The following is a 16,431-nucleotide window of genomic DNA, read 5'->3' as shown; positions in this document are numbered from 1 at the left end:
CACCTAAAATTGCCAAGTCCAGCTCCTGGCCTTCACGTGTGGCTTAGTTAATAAGCCTGACAGAACTGTTTCTACTGACAGGAGAAAGGGCAAAGGTGGGTTACTAGCGCCTTAAAACCTGTCACTTCTGGCAGATGGTGCTCATCGGCCATGGTTGGCAGCTCATCTAGGAGAACGAAAACTCTGATCTCAAAGCCCCGCTGCCTTGCAGTTATACCCACTCATGGGGAAGGCTTCGGGAGTAAACCCAGAGGGAAAAATCCAGAGCTGAAGTCCCTAAAACAGTTCTACATTGGGTTTAATGCTGACTGGCAACTCCTGTGACGCTTCTGATAACAAAATATATCGGTCTCTTACTTTCCTTTGAGTCTGTGGAGAGGGTGAGCTTGTTACATGGGCAACAGCTTGTTACCCATATTGTACTGGCCAGGCTTGCGTATCCAGACAGCAAGGACACAATATCTATAGTCAATGATGACTGACAAATCAACCAACCATACCTCAATCGGTAGTATAACATGCATATCAGACAGTTCTGGCATGATCATCCTGGTCCTTCATCTATGTCTTGGCTTATTGGGAATTGGATCCCAATTATTTTATTAACTACTATACACAGGCTTCTTTAAGAATCTGTGAATATGACATTCCAAAGTTTCTTTATTTCTTAAGTTTCTTTATTTCTTTATATGTTGAGAGTTCACAACAAAAAAGTCTTGAAGAAAGGTTTCGGTCTAATACGTCGACTGTTTTCTCTTTTCCATAGGTGCTGCCTGGCCCACTGAGTTCCTCCAGCATTTTGTGTGTGCTGCTTTAGATTTCTAGCATCTGCTATTTTATTTTGTTTGTGGAACTTTAGATGATAGATGTTTTTCTTTCTCACAGATATTGCTTAATCTAGAATTTCTAGCATATTTTTTTCTGCATTTCCATTATTGAGAAATGTTTTGCCACTTTTCTTAAATTTCATAAATTTCTTAAATTTTCTTAAATTAAACATTGAAGTTCTCTTCCTTTCTTTGATAAGATTTCTACTTCTTTCCATTATCTTGTTCAGCTGCACGTTTTACATTTGCTTCCTTATTGTTTTTACTGAACTCATTTCCACAGCCACAACTCTTTCTTTAGTTAATGTTTCTGGCTTTGACTTACACCTCATGGATTCAGTTGAAATTCCATCTTTCAAATTACAGATCCAGCCAAGATTACAGGCAAATTCGATGTATTCAGAATTTCTCAAATCACTCTGCATTCCGAGATCTACCCGAGTACCACAAACATGGCTTTGTTAGCTCTCTCTAATAGCTATTTTTAAAACCCTTTTCTGGCTCAAGCTCTTTTATTAAATTGTTCTGGGGGTGGGGAAGAGAAACGTGGAGATACAACCAGATCGAGTAAAGGAGACTTTTAATTGAATAGGGCTCCATTCCTCAAACATATGTTTGTATCCGGTGCTTCAACAAATAAATGCTCCTTACTTTCAGATGTTAAACATTGTTTCTGCTGAATGATCATCAGTTTGAGGCGTTAACAGTATCTCTTTCCGTGAAAGCTGCCCGGTCTGCCGAGCATTTCGAGGATTTTCTGACGCTCTTGAAGGCGAGCCGCGAACTATTTCGGCTCCTGCAGCAGCCCGTACCGCTTGTGCGCAGGCGCAGTGGGGCTAACGAAGATGGCGAACTGTGTGTGGTTCCGCGGGCTGAAGGCGGCGGAGCGGCGGCTGTGGCCTGGCGGCGTCTGCAGGAAAAGCAGCAGCTCGGCCAAGGCAGCGCCTGTCGTGGATGGCGGCCAGGAGCCAGGTGACGGTTAAATCTCGAGCAGGATGAACACGGGAAGCGGTTCGCTTGGGACCGGGAGCCTGTTCTTTGGGTCAGGGGAGGATGGAGTCGGAGTCCTTGAGGGTCCGGGAATGGCAGCAAAGTAATGGGCTTAGGAGGGAGAGTTAGGGTGGAAATGAGGGGGAGGGGAAGGAAGGACGGAGGCATCCGTAGGAAGACGTGGGTTGGGAGATCACAGGGCGTAACTTACATCAGCAGTAAACATGACGGACAGGTCAGGAGGCCATCAATTTGGGTCGGGTCTACGTGTATTATTGTCCGTTTCCAAGAATGAGGTTTCGGGGTACTCGTAGGCACAAAATAAAGTACCCAAAGACAGCATGGTTTCCTTAAGGGAAATATTTGCATGACAAATCGGTTGGAAATCTTTGAGGAAATAATAGACAAGATAGTCAAAGGAAACTTGTATATTTAGATTTTCTGATGGCCTTTGACTTACACGATGCTGCTTAACAAGATAAGAGCCCCTAGTATTGCAGGAATGTATTAGTATGGGTAGAAGATTGGTTGACTGGCTGAGGCAAAGGCTGGGAATAAAGGAGACCTTTTCAGGTTTGCTGCCAGTGACTAGATCTGTAGGGGTCGATATTTGGATTCCTCCATGTTTTATGTCATTGATGGCTTTGTAGCCAAGTTCTCAGACAACACGAACATAGGTAGAGGAGCAAGTAGCATTGAGTAGGCAGGGAGTCTGAAAAGGACTTTATTTTGCATTGCACAGTCCCAAGAAACAACCAGGTTGCTCGGAGGGAGAGGGTGTTTAAAAGAAGCGGGTGAGGATGGTTGCCACATTTTGCTTGCCACAGCCCCAAGGAGACATTGGATTGCACATAATTAGGCACTTGGCAAGGCCCAATTTAAAAACAATTTAGATTTAAGTGGAGCAGCCATTGATAGATGGATTGATAATTTATTGATCCCAAAGGAAATCAGTGTCACAGTAGCATTACAAATGGACTGATAGACAAATAAACAAATTAGAAGGGAAGTAAGAAAGAATTAAAAGATAAGTTACCTCAGTCTAACAGGTGGGGGAGGGGTCATCACTTCCTCGACTATAGATTGGCTCAGTATAGAGCCTAATGTTTGAGGGTATGAATGACCTTATATCATGCTCTTTGGAGTAGTGCAGTTGTCTTAGTCTATTATTAAAAGTGCTCCTCTGTTCAGGCAAGGTGGCATGCAGTGGGTGAGAAACATTGTCCAGAATTGGCAGGATTTTCGATAGGGTCCTTTAGAAACATAGAAAATAGGTGCAGGAGTAGGCCATTCAGCCCTTCGAGCCTGCACCACCATTCAGTATGATCATGGCTGATCATCCAACTCAGAACCCTGTACCTGCTTTCTCTCCATACCCCCGATCCCTTTAGCCAAAAGGGCCATATCTAACTTCCTCTTAAATATAGCCAATGAACCGGCCTCAATTGTTTCCTGTGGCAGAGAATTCCACAGATTCACCACTCTGTGTGAAGAAGTTTTTCCTCATCTTGGTCCTAAAAGGCTTCCCCTTTACCCTTAAACTGTGACCCCTCGTTCTGGACTTCCCCACTATCAGAAACAATCTTCCTGCATCTAGCCTGTCCAATCCCTTTAGAATTTTATATGTTTCAATAAGATCCTCCCTCAATCTTCGAAATTCCAGTGAGTATAAGCCTAGTCGATCCAGTCTTTCTTCACATGAAAGTCCTGCCATCCCAGGAATCAATCTGGTGAACCTTCTCTGTACTCCCTCTATGGCATAAATGTCTTTCCTCAGATTAGGGGACCAAAACTGCACACAATATTCTAGGTGCGGTCTCACCAAGGCCTTGTATAACTGCAGTAGAACCTCCCTGCTCCTGTACTCAAATCCTTTTGCTATGAATGCCAACACACCATTTGCCTTTTTCACCGCCTGCTGTACCTGCATGCCCACCTTCAATGACTGATGTACAATGACACCCAGGTCTCGTTGCAACTCCCCTTTTCCTAATTGGCCACCGTTCATATAATAATCTGTTTTCCTGTTCTTGCAACCAAAGTGGATAACCTCACATTTATCCACATTAAATTGCATCTGCCATGAATTTGCCCACGCACCTAACCTATCCAAGTCACCCTGCATCCTCTTAGCATCCTCCTCACAGCTAACACCGCCGCCCAGCTTTGTGTCAAACGCAAACTTGGAGATGCTCCATTTAATTCCCTTGTCTAAATTATTAATATATATTGTAAACAACTGGAGTCCCAGCACTGAGCCTTGCGGTACCCCACTAGTCACTGCCTGCCATTCTGAAAAGGTCCCGTTTACTCCCACTCTTTGCTTCCTGTCTGCCAAACAATTCTCTATCCACATCAATACCATACCCCCAATACCGTGTGCTTTAAGTTTGCACACTAATCTCCTGTGTGGGACCTTGTCAAAAGCCTTTTGAAAATCTAAATATACCACATCCACTGGCTCTCCCCAATCCACTCTACTAGTTACATATTCAAAAAATTCTATAAGATTCGTCAGACATGATTTTCCTTTCACAAATCCATGCTGACTTTGTCTGATGATTTCACCTCTTTCCAAATGTGCTGTTATCACATCTTTGATAACCGACTCTAGCATTTTCCCCCACCACCAATGTCAGACTAACCGGTCTATAATTCCCCGGTTTCTCTCTCCCTCCTTTTTTAAAAAGTGGGGTTACATTAGCCACCCTTCAACCCTCAGGAACTAATCCAGAATTAAGGAGTTTTGAAAAATTATCACTAATGCATCCACTATTTCTTGGGCTACTTCCTTAAGCACTCTGGGATGCAGACCATCTGGCCCTGGGGATTTATCTGCCTTTAATCCCTTCAGTTTACCTAACACCACTTCCCTACTAACATGTATTTCCCTCAGTTCCTCCATCTTACTAGGCCCTCGGTCCCTTACTATTTCTGGAAGATTATTTATGTCCTCCTTAGTGAAGACAGAACCAAAGTAGTTATTCAATTGGTCTGCCATGTCTTTGTTCCCTATGATCAATTCACCTGTTTCTGACTGTAAAGGACCTACATTTGTCTTGACCAATCTTTTTCTTTTCACATATCTATAAAAGCTTTTACAGTCAGTTTTTATGTTCCCTGCCAGCTTTCTCTCATAATCTTTTTTCCCCTTTCCTAGTTAAGCCCTTTGTCCTCCTCTGCTGGTCTCTGAATTTCACCCAGTCCTCAGGTGTGCCGCTTTTTTTTGCTAATTTATATGTTTGGACTTGATACTATCCCTAATTTCCCTTGTCAGCCACGGGTGCACTACCTTCCCTGGTTTATTCTTTTGCCAAACTGGGATGAACAATTGTTGTAGTTCATCCATGCGATCTTTAAATGCTTGCCATTGCATAACCACCGTCAACCCTTTAAGTATCGTTTGCCAGTCTATCTTCGCTTAATTCACGTCTCATACCTTCAAAGTTACCCTTTAAGTTCAGAACCTTTGTTTCTGAATTAACTATGTCACTCTCCATCTTAATGAAGAATTCCACCATATTATGTTCAATCTTAGCCAAGGGGCCTCACACGACAAGGTTGCTAACTAAACCTTCCTCATTGCTCAATAACCAATCTAGAATGGCCTGCTCTCTAGTTGGTTCCTCGACATGTTGGTTCAGAAAACCATCCCGCATACATTCCAAGAAATCCTGATCCTCAGCACCCTTACCAATTTGGTTCACCCAATCTATATGTAGATTGAAGTCTCCCATCATAACTACTGTTCCTTTATTGCATGCATTTCTAATTTCCTGTTTAATGCCATCCCCAACCTCACTACTACTGTTAGGTGGCCTGTACACAACTCCCACCAGCGTTTTCTGCCCCTTAGTGTTAGGCAGCTCTACCCATAACGATTCCACATCCTCCAGGCTAATGTCCTTCCATTCTATTGCGTTAATCTCCTCTCTAACCAGCAATGCTACCCCACCTCCTTTTCTTTCCTGTCTATCCCTCCTGAATATTGAATATCCCTGGATGTTGAGCTCCCATCCTTGGTCACACTGGAGCCATGTCTGTGATCCCAACTATATCATATTCATTAATAACTATCTGCACATTTAATTCATCCACCTTGTTACGAATGCTCCTCGCATTGACACACAAAGCCTTCAGGCTTGTTTTTACAACACTCTTAGCCCTTATACAATTATGTTGAAAAGTGGCTCGTTTTGCTTTTTGCCCTGGATTTGCCTGCCTGCCACTTTTACTTTTCACCTTACTGCTTTTTGCTTCTACCCTCATTTTACACTCCTCTGTCTCTCTGCACTTGTTCCCAACCCCCTGCCACATTAGTTTAAAGCCTCCTGAACAGCAGTAGCAAACGCTCCCCCTAGGACATTGGTTCCAGTTCAGCCCAGGTACAGACCATCCTGTTTATACCAGTCCCACCTCCCCCAGAACTTTAAACTACCACAGCTTCCATTGTGACCATTGTGGGAGTGGGCATTTTAAGTTTTGGTTCATTGAGACTTCGGTGAGGAGAGGCTAAGCCATGGGTTTTTCTTTTCCATTATTTATTATTTATTTATTTGTTATTACACATTTAGACCAGTGGAATGCCAGACAGGGTAATGGAATGCACCTCTTGTGGAATGTGGGAAGGTAGATAGATCTCCAGTGGCCTTGAAGGCTACACCTACAAGAAGTGCCTCAGCTGCAGCATCTAACAGACATATTAAGGAGCTGGGACTAGATGAACTCTGGAGCATTCAGGTGGCTGAGGGGTTGTTAGACATGAAATATGTGAGGTAGTTACACCCAAGGTGTAGGGCACAGCTAACTGAATGACCATTAGGAGGGAGAAAGGTGATAGGCAGCCAGTGCAGAGAACCCCGAGGTCTTTGTCCTCAACAATAGGTACAATGCTTTGGATACTGTTTGGGGAGTGGGGGGGGGGGGGAATGTCCTAGCAGAGGAAAGCCACAGTGGTCAGGTCTCTGGCGCTGATTCTTGCTCTCTGATTCAGTAGGGAAGTGGGGAGAGAGGAGAGGAGCTGTAGTAATAGGGGATTCGTTGGTTAGGGAAACAAATGAGGTTCTGTGGATGAGAATGAGATTTCCGGATGATTTATTGCCTCTCAGGTGCCAGGGTCAGGGACATCTCAGATCAAGATATTGCTCTTTTCTAAGTAGGTTCCTATGCGTGAAGAAGCTGTCTTGAATGCACTACACGACTGCTGTCTCATTGAGGCCCTTTGTGTATTAGGTGGTCCAGTTGATATCAGAAAAATAGAAATCTTCCACTCGCCTGATGTTGCTGTTCTCACAACTATGTGCAATTCTTGACTCATCTTCTCCCTGAGTTCCTGTTAATTATGGGGTCTATGATATAGCCCTATCAAGGTGACCAGCCCCTTTTTATTTCTAAGGTCTCCCCAAACGGGTTGTTAGATGATCCCTCAAGATTATCTTCTCAAAGCACTGCTGTTATGTACACCTTTATAAAAAAGGAAACATCCCATCCACTCTTACCTGTCCCTCTGTCTTGCCTAAAGTATTGGTAATCTGAATTATTGAGCTGCCTGTCCTGTCCTCCTCTCAGCTACATTTCTGTTAAGGCCAGAATACCCCAGTCCCTCGGTTGAATCACTTTACATCTTGGAAATCTGTCCTGCCTTTTGTTAACTAAACCTCGGTCCTGAATGAGGCAATAGAGTTTCACTCTCCCCATTTAGCATTTATTCCCTTTTGCTAGTGCACCACAGTTGCAGTATTGTTTAAGGTGCTCCACAATTCGATAGAATTTTGACAATTTCCAAATCAATGATCACCAGCTGAAGAAAAAGGGTGCCAATCATATGAGAACCTCAACTGCAAGTTTTCAGTGAAGCCATGATCCTTCCTTGAAATGTATTTGCAATTATTCATTAAAGTTGTGAAAATATTGGAATTTCCCTGTATAACACCACTGACGATTTCTTCCTAGGCAGTTGTGCAGCATTAGGGATGACTTGCTTCCACTTTTCCCTGGGTTCTGTATGAGGTGACTCAGATATAATGTTAAAACTTCTTGAATATGAGAAGATCCAACCTGATGTGAACCCCTGATTTGGTTTTTTTACACAGTCAGCTTGGTACATTTCAACTGGTGAAGTTAACACAATGATCTTAAACATCTCAAACTACTTTTTTATTGTGAGACTAAACAAGTTAGCCTAAGATCAATAAAGTGTTGAACCAAAATAATTCAGAATTAATCAATGCAAGTACAACTGCCCACCAGCTTCAATTATTCCTTCTGCCATGGCTGCATCATCTCATACCATAAGATGCATTGCAGCAACTTAGGAAAGCTTTGTTTACTGCATCCCCCAAATGTTTAGTTGCTTAGATGTGACTGAAATCTAAATGTTTTATAAAAATATATACGAGCCAACCCATATCAATTGTAAAGTTGCATTCTTTCGGGTATACTTGGATTTGGTAGCCAGGCTGAAGGTCACTGTTGGGGATTCTGGTATAAGAAGAGCATGTGGATCTTGATGTGTGAATAGTATACTGTGTACTCCAGTTACTGTTTGTGCATGGCCACAAAACTCAAGGTCTGTATAGTCTTTCTGGCTGCTGTTTCTCCTCCACTTTTGATGGTCAGGAACTAGATGTGATTTTGTAAAAACTTTACACTTTCACAGGGAGGTTTTCTTTGTTCTCCTGGAGTTCCCTTATCATGAATGAATGCAGATTATTTATTCCAAAAGTCTGCTGTCTCTTAATTCCTATTTCTCTGTTCAGCTCTTTCAAGGTATTTACTATGTGCTCTCCAACTTTGGTTAGCTTGGGGAAAATCCTGTGAAATACAAGCAGAAATTTCTAACATTAAGGACACTGAAACCATTGACTAAACTTGCCACTGGAAAACATGATTTCCCAACCACTGATTTCATCTCTATCTGTAGGCTGTTTGGTTGATGACTACATAGGTTTTGGATATATCTCTACTAACACTGTGGCTTTTTTGTTTCTCATCTCCGAAACATCACCGGATCCTGCCCTGCTCATCTGCTGCTGACACCTTTAAGTTTTTATTACTTCAAATCCTCATTATTCTGGCACCCTGGATTCCTTTATTTAACTCAACCCACCTGAAAATCTCTTGTTTTTTTGTACTCACTAAGTCTCATATGTTGGGGAATTCTCAAAGTTAAGTTTATTATCATCTGCACAAGAATTCTATTGTCATGTGCGCTGGGGGAATGAAAAACTTGTTTGTAGCAACATTACAGGCACCTGGCATCAGATACATAACAAAGAAGAGACATAAATTAAGCAATATTATTCAAGAAAGAAACCAAACCCCTTTGTTCACTGAGCCACATAAAATTTTCAGTTTAATATTCACCCCACGTGACTGCCATGACCTTACCCCTCATCTTTAAAATATTCTCTGGCCTTTTGGCAATTCCTAATTCTAATCACACTATCACCAGCATCCCAACACTTATGCTCTGGACATTTCTTTCTAAATCTTGCTGTTATCCCACCATCTGTGGAGTATTGGTAGCTCGGGTTGGCTGTTTGGAAGTTTGGTTGATTGCCGTGCTCTTTTTGCTCCAGTATTGTGCTGCTTAATAGATTTTATTTGGAGCAGGTATCTAATCACCTGTTTCCATTTGTGGATTAAAAAGAAATGTGTTTGAGAATGCTCCTGTGAAGTGCCTTAGAAAATTACGGTAATCTTAAGTTGTTGCACTAGCAGTTAAATGGTTTTAAATTTGAAAAAGATTGAATAAACTTTTTAAAGAACCAAATACAGAAACCAACTTGGGGCAGTGATTCATTTTGTGTGCTTAAGCTTTGTAAATATTTGTTACTGATCATTTAAAGACGTACTGTGACATGAGCAGCCATGTTCCCTTCTTAGTTCTCTCACTGTTATAGCTATAGCCGTGAAGCAGTTAGCATGACGCTATTACAGCTTGGGTCGTCAGAGTTTAGAGTTGAATTCTGGTGTCCTCTGTAAGTACGTTTGTACATTCTTTCCTGTGTGCACGTGTGTTTCCTCCTAAAGTCCAAGATGTACTAGTTAATGGGTTAATTGGTCATTGGAAATTGGCCTGTGATTCGGCTAGGGTTAAAATCATTGGGTTGCTGGGCAGCAGGGCTCAGGCTGGATCAGCTTATTTTGTGCTGTATCTCTAAATAAATAGACCTGTTCAAGGAAAGCCCACTGGTCTCTTAAACCTGCTGTACCTTTCCTTATTTTTAGACTTCATTACATGCAACTGGCTGTCAATTTCCTGAACTTTCAAAACATTTACTAATCTCCTGTGATTAGCCTCTATAACAAACTGATAGAGTTAGGAATACACAAAATTGACTAAGGGCTTTTGTAGTAATGCGTTTGTGTACTGATTTTGCATTGTGCTATTTTCCTCATAAGTTAGCCACTTTGTTGAGAAATAATTGTTAATTGTATGCTTCATTTTATTTTAAGCACTATTTAACATTTTATTTTCAGATTTACCTGAGGGAACTGTTGCAAAGACATTCTCAGCACTGCAGGCAGCAAGGCATGAACAAGCAGAACGGACTATTTTGATTAGCTGTCCTCCCAATGTCACTGAAAAGAAATTCTACAAATACTTAGCAAGCTATGGAACGATCAATAAATACTTCTTCTATGAAACTTTCGTAAGTGCTGTAAACCAGAACCTAAAAATTGAGTTACAAACTATTATGAATTTAAGTAAAATTGGCCCCGGACACTACAGTTAGAAATGTTACTACAGGAAGGTAGTTTTGAAGTAAAAGATGGACATGATGCTATTGAATGACAAATAACAACAATGGGTGTAATGCCTTATTATTGCACTTAATTCTAATGCTAGTATGGTCTCAATAACCTCAATAGAGAGAAAATGTACAATAATGTAGTGCAATATACTTCTATACCCTAATTTTGTAAAAGAAAGCTATTTTGTGTGCATAATGCTTCTTGAAATTGTGTACTTTGTTCAGTGTATATTCAATTAATTATACGATTCAGCATAGCTTCATTTTAATAAAGATTTTTATTTTCAATGATTCAGCTGCATTCAGAACTATTTGTCTTGCTAAAATCCATGTTTAATACATGTGACATTTAGTAACATACTTAAAGTAAATTCTTTGAAATGTTATATGTTATAGGATGAGTTTTGCATTACTATTTTAGTTTTGATGGTATACAAATTTATGTGATTAAAAACAATCACAGTTTATTTCTTTCTTTTTTCTTAATGTTCCACAGGGCATTTATGCACTTGTGGAGTTCTCTGATAAGGAAAGTATAGAAGCAATTCAACACTCTTCCACTATCCCAAGCCTCCAGCACGAATGTGCTATTCCATTCAAATCCAGATTTTTCAATTTGAGGAATAACCATCTTGGATCATTGACTTCCACTCATCCTTCTCTACCACTGCTTAAACAATCCGTCATCCCTCTTAATGAACTCCGACAGAAACTCTCTCGGGCCAAGAGTGTAAGTTAGTAAATAATTTATTATTGTCATGTACTTTGTTTTGCTTGCTATCCATGCAGACCATTTCATTACATTTGTGAGTTGTGGCATTATAAGCAAAAACCAGTAACAATGCAAGATAAATTGTTACAGAGAAAGTGCAGGCAGAAAATAACATGGAAGGTAGATTATGTGGAATCTGAGGTTAATCTTATTATACCAGAAGACCATTCCATAATATTACAGCAGTGGGAAATTTGCATTTCATTTATATTGAAACGGGAATGAAACTTCATAAGTATTTCACTTGTTCAATAATGTGATGGAATTCAATATCTCAGTCAGTCAAATTTATTTCAGAGTACATACATGTCACCACGTACAACTCTGAGATTTGTTTTCTTTTTCTGCAGGCATACTTAGCAAATCTACAAAACAGTAACAGTAAACTAAATATCTGGAACTGTAAATAAATTGTGTAAATGCAGATACATGTTTATTACATGCTGTCAGGAAAGAGCTATCGAGTCTCAAAAACAGAAGTGGAGGTACATGCCTCATGATCAACTCCTCTTGGTGCAAGAATGTGACAGTGATGTCCCAATTCTGTTCACCAGAACTGGAATATCTCATAATTAAGTGCCGTCCACTTTACCTGCCGCTGGAGATTTCTGTGATCATTTTGGTAGTGGTATATGTTCCACCTCAGGTCAATGTCAAACAGGCCTTAGATGATTTGAGCAATGGGATCACATGCCTAAAACGGCACACGCCAACAGCTTCACCATCATTTTGGGGGATTTTAACCAGGCTAGCCTGAAAATAAAAATCACTAAATAATTACCATCAACAAATCACTTGTACCAGAGGAACCAACACACTGGACCATCAAGAATGCCTACTGTGCTATTCCATGTCCTCACTTTGGAAAGTCTGATCACTTGGCTGTACTTCTACTCCCTGAGAATAGACAGAGACTGAAGACTGCAGCACCTGTAGTGAGGACTAAGAAGGTACGGAGAAGGGAAGCTCAAGAGCACTTACAGGATTGCTTTGTTTTGGTGGACTGGACTGCATTCAGGGATTCACCTTTGCATCTGGGTGAGTATGCTGCAGTTGTTACCGACTTCATTAAAATCTGTGTAGGTGAGTGTGCCTACAAAAACTTGCAGTACGTTCTCAAACCAAGAGCCAAAGCTGAACCAGGAGGTATGTTGTTTGCTGAGAGCTAGATCTGCGTCATCTAAATCTGCTGACCTAGGTCTGTTTAAGGAAACGAGGTATGATTTGTAGAGGGCTATTTCAAGGGTGACATAGGATGCATATCAACTTTAGCAGGGTTTGTAAGACATTACTTCCTACAAAGTGAAACCCAACAGCATGAATGGCAGCAATGCGTCACTACCAGATGACCTCAACGCCTTCTATACCCACTTTGAAAGGGAGAAAATAACTACAGCTGTGAGGATCCCTGTTGCACCCAGTAATCCTGTGATCGCTGACTTGGAGGCTGATATTAGGTTGTCTTTTAGGAAGGTGAACCCTTGCAAGACGGTGGGCCCCAGTGGAGTACCTGGCAAGGCTCTGAAAATGTGCTAACCAACTGGCGAGTGTATTCAAGGACGTTTTCAACCTCTCTCTGCTACGGTTGGAAGTTCCCTCCTGCTACAGAAAGGCAACAATTATACCAGTGCCTAAGAAGAGTAGTGTGACCTGCCTTAATAACTACCACGCAGTAGCACTCACTTCTGTGGTGATGAAATGCTTTCAGAGGTTGGAGTGGCTAGAATGAACTGCCTCACTAAGAACCTGGAGCCACTGCAACTTGCCAATTGCCACAACAGATCTTCTTCACGCAGCTTTAGATCACCTGGAGAATACAAACACCTATATCAGTATGCTGTTTGTTGACTATAGCTCAGCATTTAACATCACCATTCCCACAATCCCGAATGATATGTTACAGAACCTGGGCCTCTACCTTTCTCTGCAGTTGGCTCTTCAACTTTCTAACTGGAAGACCACAATCTGAGTGGATTGGTGATAATGTCTCCTCCTCACTGACAGTTAACACTGGCACACCTCTGGGGTATGTGCTTAGCTCACTGCTCTGCTCTTTCCATACCTATGACTGTGTGGCTAGGTATAGCTCAAACACCATCTATAAATTTGCTGATGATACAACCATTGTTGGTAAAATCTGAGATGGAGATCAGAGGGCGTACAGGAGCAAGATATACCAACTAGTTGAGCAGCAACAAACTTGGTTTCAATTTCAGTACGACGAAAGAACTGATAATGGACTTCAGAAAGGGTAAGACAAGGGAAAGTGAACCAGTCCTCATAGAGGAATCAGAGAAAGTGGGCAATTTCACGTTCCTGGATGTCAAGATCTCTGAGGATCTAACCTGGTCCCAACATATCTATGCAGCTATAAAGAATGTAAGACAGTGACTGTATTTTATTTGAAGAGATTTGGTTTGTCAACTAAAACACTCAAACCTCTATAGATGTATCATGGAGAGCATTGATATGGTGGGGGGTGGTGTGTGGCTACTGCACAGGATCAAAAGAAAGTACAGGAAGTTGTAAAATTTGTCAGCTCCATCTTGGGTACTAGCTTCCATCATACCTATGCCTCAGGAAGACGACATCCATAATTTAGGACCCCCATCACCCAGGCCTGTCCTCTTATTGTTACCATCAGGAAGGAGGTACAGATGCCTGAAGGTACACACTCAACAATTCAGGAACAGCTTCTTCCCCTCTGCCATACATGGACATTGAACCCATGAACACTATCTCACCTTTATTATTTCTGTTTTTGTACTATTTTTAATTAACTACTTAATATGCATATACGTATTAGTAATTGGATTAGTAATGATGGAGTGTGAAGTTGATTTGGAGCTGTGATGCATGTTTTGTAAGAAAACAACCTGTGACATTTAGATTTGCCTTTCCACACCTGGATTGAGGAGTGTGCTTAGAACTTAAACACTTCAAGTACAGGAAAAAGACAAGATCTTATGAGCCATACAAGTCTTTTAATTGGACATGTAAGGGGGTTTTACCTGAGGGCTGTAGATTTACTATTGTTGGGATTTTTTCTCTCAGATAGATGAACAATTGTACACTGTCCTCAACGAGAGTCAACTTACTGAAGAGAACATATGCCTTCGTTTCCTTGTTTGCTCCTTGCTGAAGGAAGTTTCATCAGCTTACTTTCCAGAATGTTCAATTAAACCATTTGGATCATCTGTGAATAACTTTGGCAAGATGGGCTGTGATCTAGACATGTTTTTGGATCTGGACAGCATTAGTGGAATAAATAACACCAAGGTAAAAAGTACTGTAATTCAGTAGAGGGAATTGAATTTTCATGCTTTTCAATCAAAATCATATTACATAAAATCATTCTATTTATCAGTTTTTAGTTATATAATATATTCAAGCAATTGAAACTGTTGATTTACAGTATTTCTCAATTATAATGACTGCTTGATGGTGCTAAGTGGTATTGGGTTAGGAAGCAGAATGTTTAATGGGTGACAGACAATGAAGGTCATAGGGGAAGCAAACATGGAAATGGTATCAAGTCTGTATGTGGGTGATTCTTTAATTACGGTAACCTTTCTCTCCCTGGGGTAGATTTTTTTTTAAAGTTTTTACAAAAACAAGTACTGTAGTTTTAAAAGTTAAGTAAGAGTAACTCTTAAACTTTTTGTTTCAGTATGCTTCATAAATATTTTCTTAATTTTTAAATTGAGTTAAAACTTGAATATGCCAGAGTTTCACTATTTTGGGAACACAAAATACACTGCAGATGCTGGGGTCAAAGCAACATGCACAACGTGCTAGAGGAGCTCAGGTCAGGCAGCATCTGTGGAAACGAACAGTCAACGTTTCAGGCTGAGACCCTTCGTCAGGACTGAAGAGGGATGGGGCAGGGGCCCTATAAAGAAGCTGAGGGGTGGGGAGGGTGGGAAAGAGAAGGCTGGTAGGTGCCAGGTGAAAAACCAGTAAGGGGAAAACACTATGGGTAGTAGCAGAAGGCGGAACCATGAGGGAGGAATCCCTCCCCCTCCCTTCCCCCATCCCAGTTCCTCTCTGTCTCCTCCTCCAACTGCCTATCACCTCCTTCATGGCTCTGCCGCCTTCTACTACCCGTAGTGTTTTCCCCTTACATTCCTTCTTCACTTTTCCTGTCTATCCCCTCCCCCACCCCTTGATCTTTCCCCTTACTGGTTTTTCACCTGGCATCTACCAGCCTTCTCCTTCCCACCCTCCCCCCAGCTTCTTTATAAGGCCCCTGCCCCTTCCCTCTTCAGTCCTGACAAAGGGTCTCAGCCCGAAACGTTGACTTCTCGTTTCTACAGATGCTGTCTGACCTGCTGAGTTCCTCCAGCGTGTTGTGCGTGTTGCTTCCACTATTTTGGGCTTGTCTCCTACCCAGATTCTGTAACTTTGTCTTCAAAGTAAACTAATCTAATGTTAAATTAATGAAACTTTTAGTTTGTGTTTTCTCATGTCAAATTCATGTGAGTTTAGTATACAATTTGTACATTTTTTTATGACAGAACTGCTACCCCAACACTTCTGCCATTACCACATGCAACACATTTTAGAGACCACTCAAGTTTTTTCAAATAACTGCTTAAGTGGTTGCCATGGAAATGAGAAGTGACAGGGGAGCATGTGGCTGTCATGGCAGAAGACTGACATTTTGATGTCCAGAAGTGTGAGCAATTTAAAGATATATACCTCCTGTTCTGAGAGTATGTTTATTACATGTTATCACCAAATGAGTTACTATTTGAGTTTTTTAACTGAGAAATAAATAACTTCACTCTATTTCTGTATATTTAAATTGCACTTACAAGCTAGCTATCCAGTCGCGTTAGCAAGTGCGAAACTTAGCCAACTTTTTCTTTTTAAAAAAAGACTATTCTCATTGCTATCTTATCTCAGCCTTCACACCGTGATGGTAAACACACAGTGGTGGTACGGACAGATCAATTTTTTATCAGCTTTATTTCTATTAAAGTATAAAGCTGAACACCAGAATCCTCAAAAATGTAAGTGAAGAAACAAATACATCCAAATCCTAAGGAAGACACTGCTCTTCCACAATGTGATGCTCTCT

General features: G+C 41.2%; 1 protein-coding gene across 1 annotated transcript in view; it reads left to right on the top strand.

Annotated features, from left to right (window-relative positions):
• The first annotated feature begins 1,657 nt into the window (after window positions 1–1,657).
• The window catches only part of mtpap (mitochondrial poly(A) polymerase), a 34,770-nt gene continuing 19,996 nt past the window's right edge, over window positions 1,658–16,431 (top strand). Inside the window, exons 1-4 of the mRNA XM_059971999.1 lie at window positions 1,658–1,799; window positions 10,302–10,474; window positions 11,073–11,306; window positions 14,403–14,627. Coding sequence (XP_059827982.1) covers window positions 1,673–1,799; window positions 10,302–10,474; window positions 11,073–11,306; window positions 14,403–14,627 — 759 coding nt within the window. The 5' untranslated portion in view covers window positions 1,658–1,672. The remainder of the gene's footprint in view (window positions 1,800–10,301; window positions 10,475–11,072; window positions 11,307–14,402; window positions 14,628–16,431) is intronic.

This window comes from Hypanus sabinus, chromosome 6 (assembly GCF_030144855.1).
Source record: "Hypanus sabinus isolate sHypSab1 chromosome 6, sHypSab1.hap1, whole genome shotgun sequence".
Taxonomy (NCBI): domain Eukaryota; kingdom Metazoa; phylum Chordata; class Chondrichthyes; order Myliobatiformes; family Dasyatidae; genus Hypanus; species Hypanus sabinus.
Note: the sequence above shows the minus strand (reverse complement) of the source record. Positions and strands in the feature narration are given on the sequence as shown.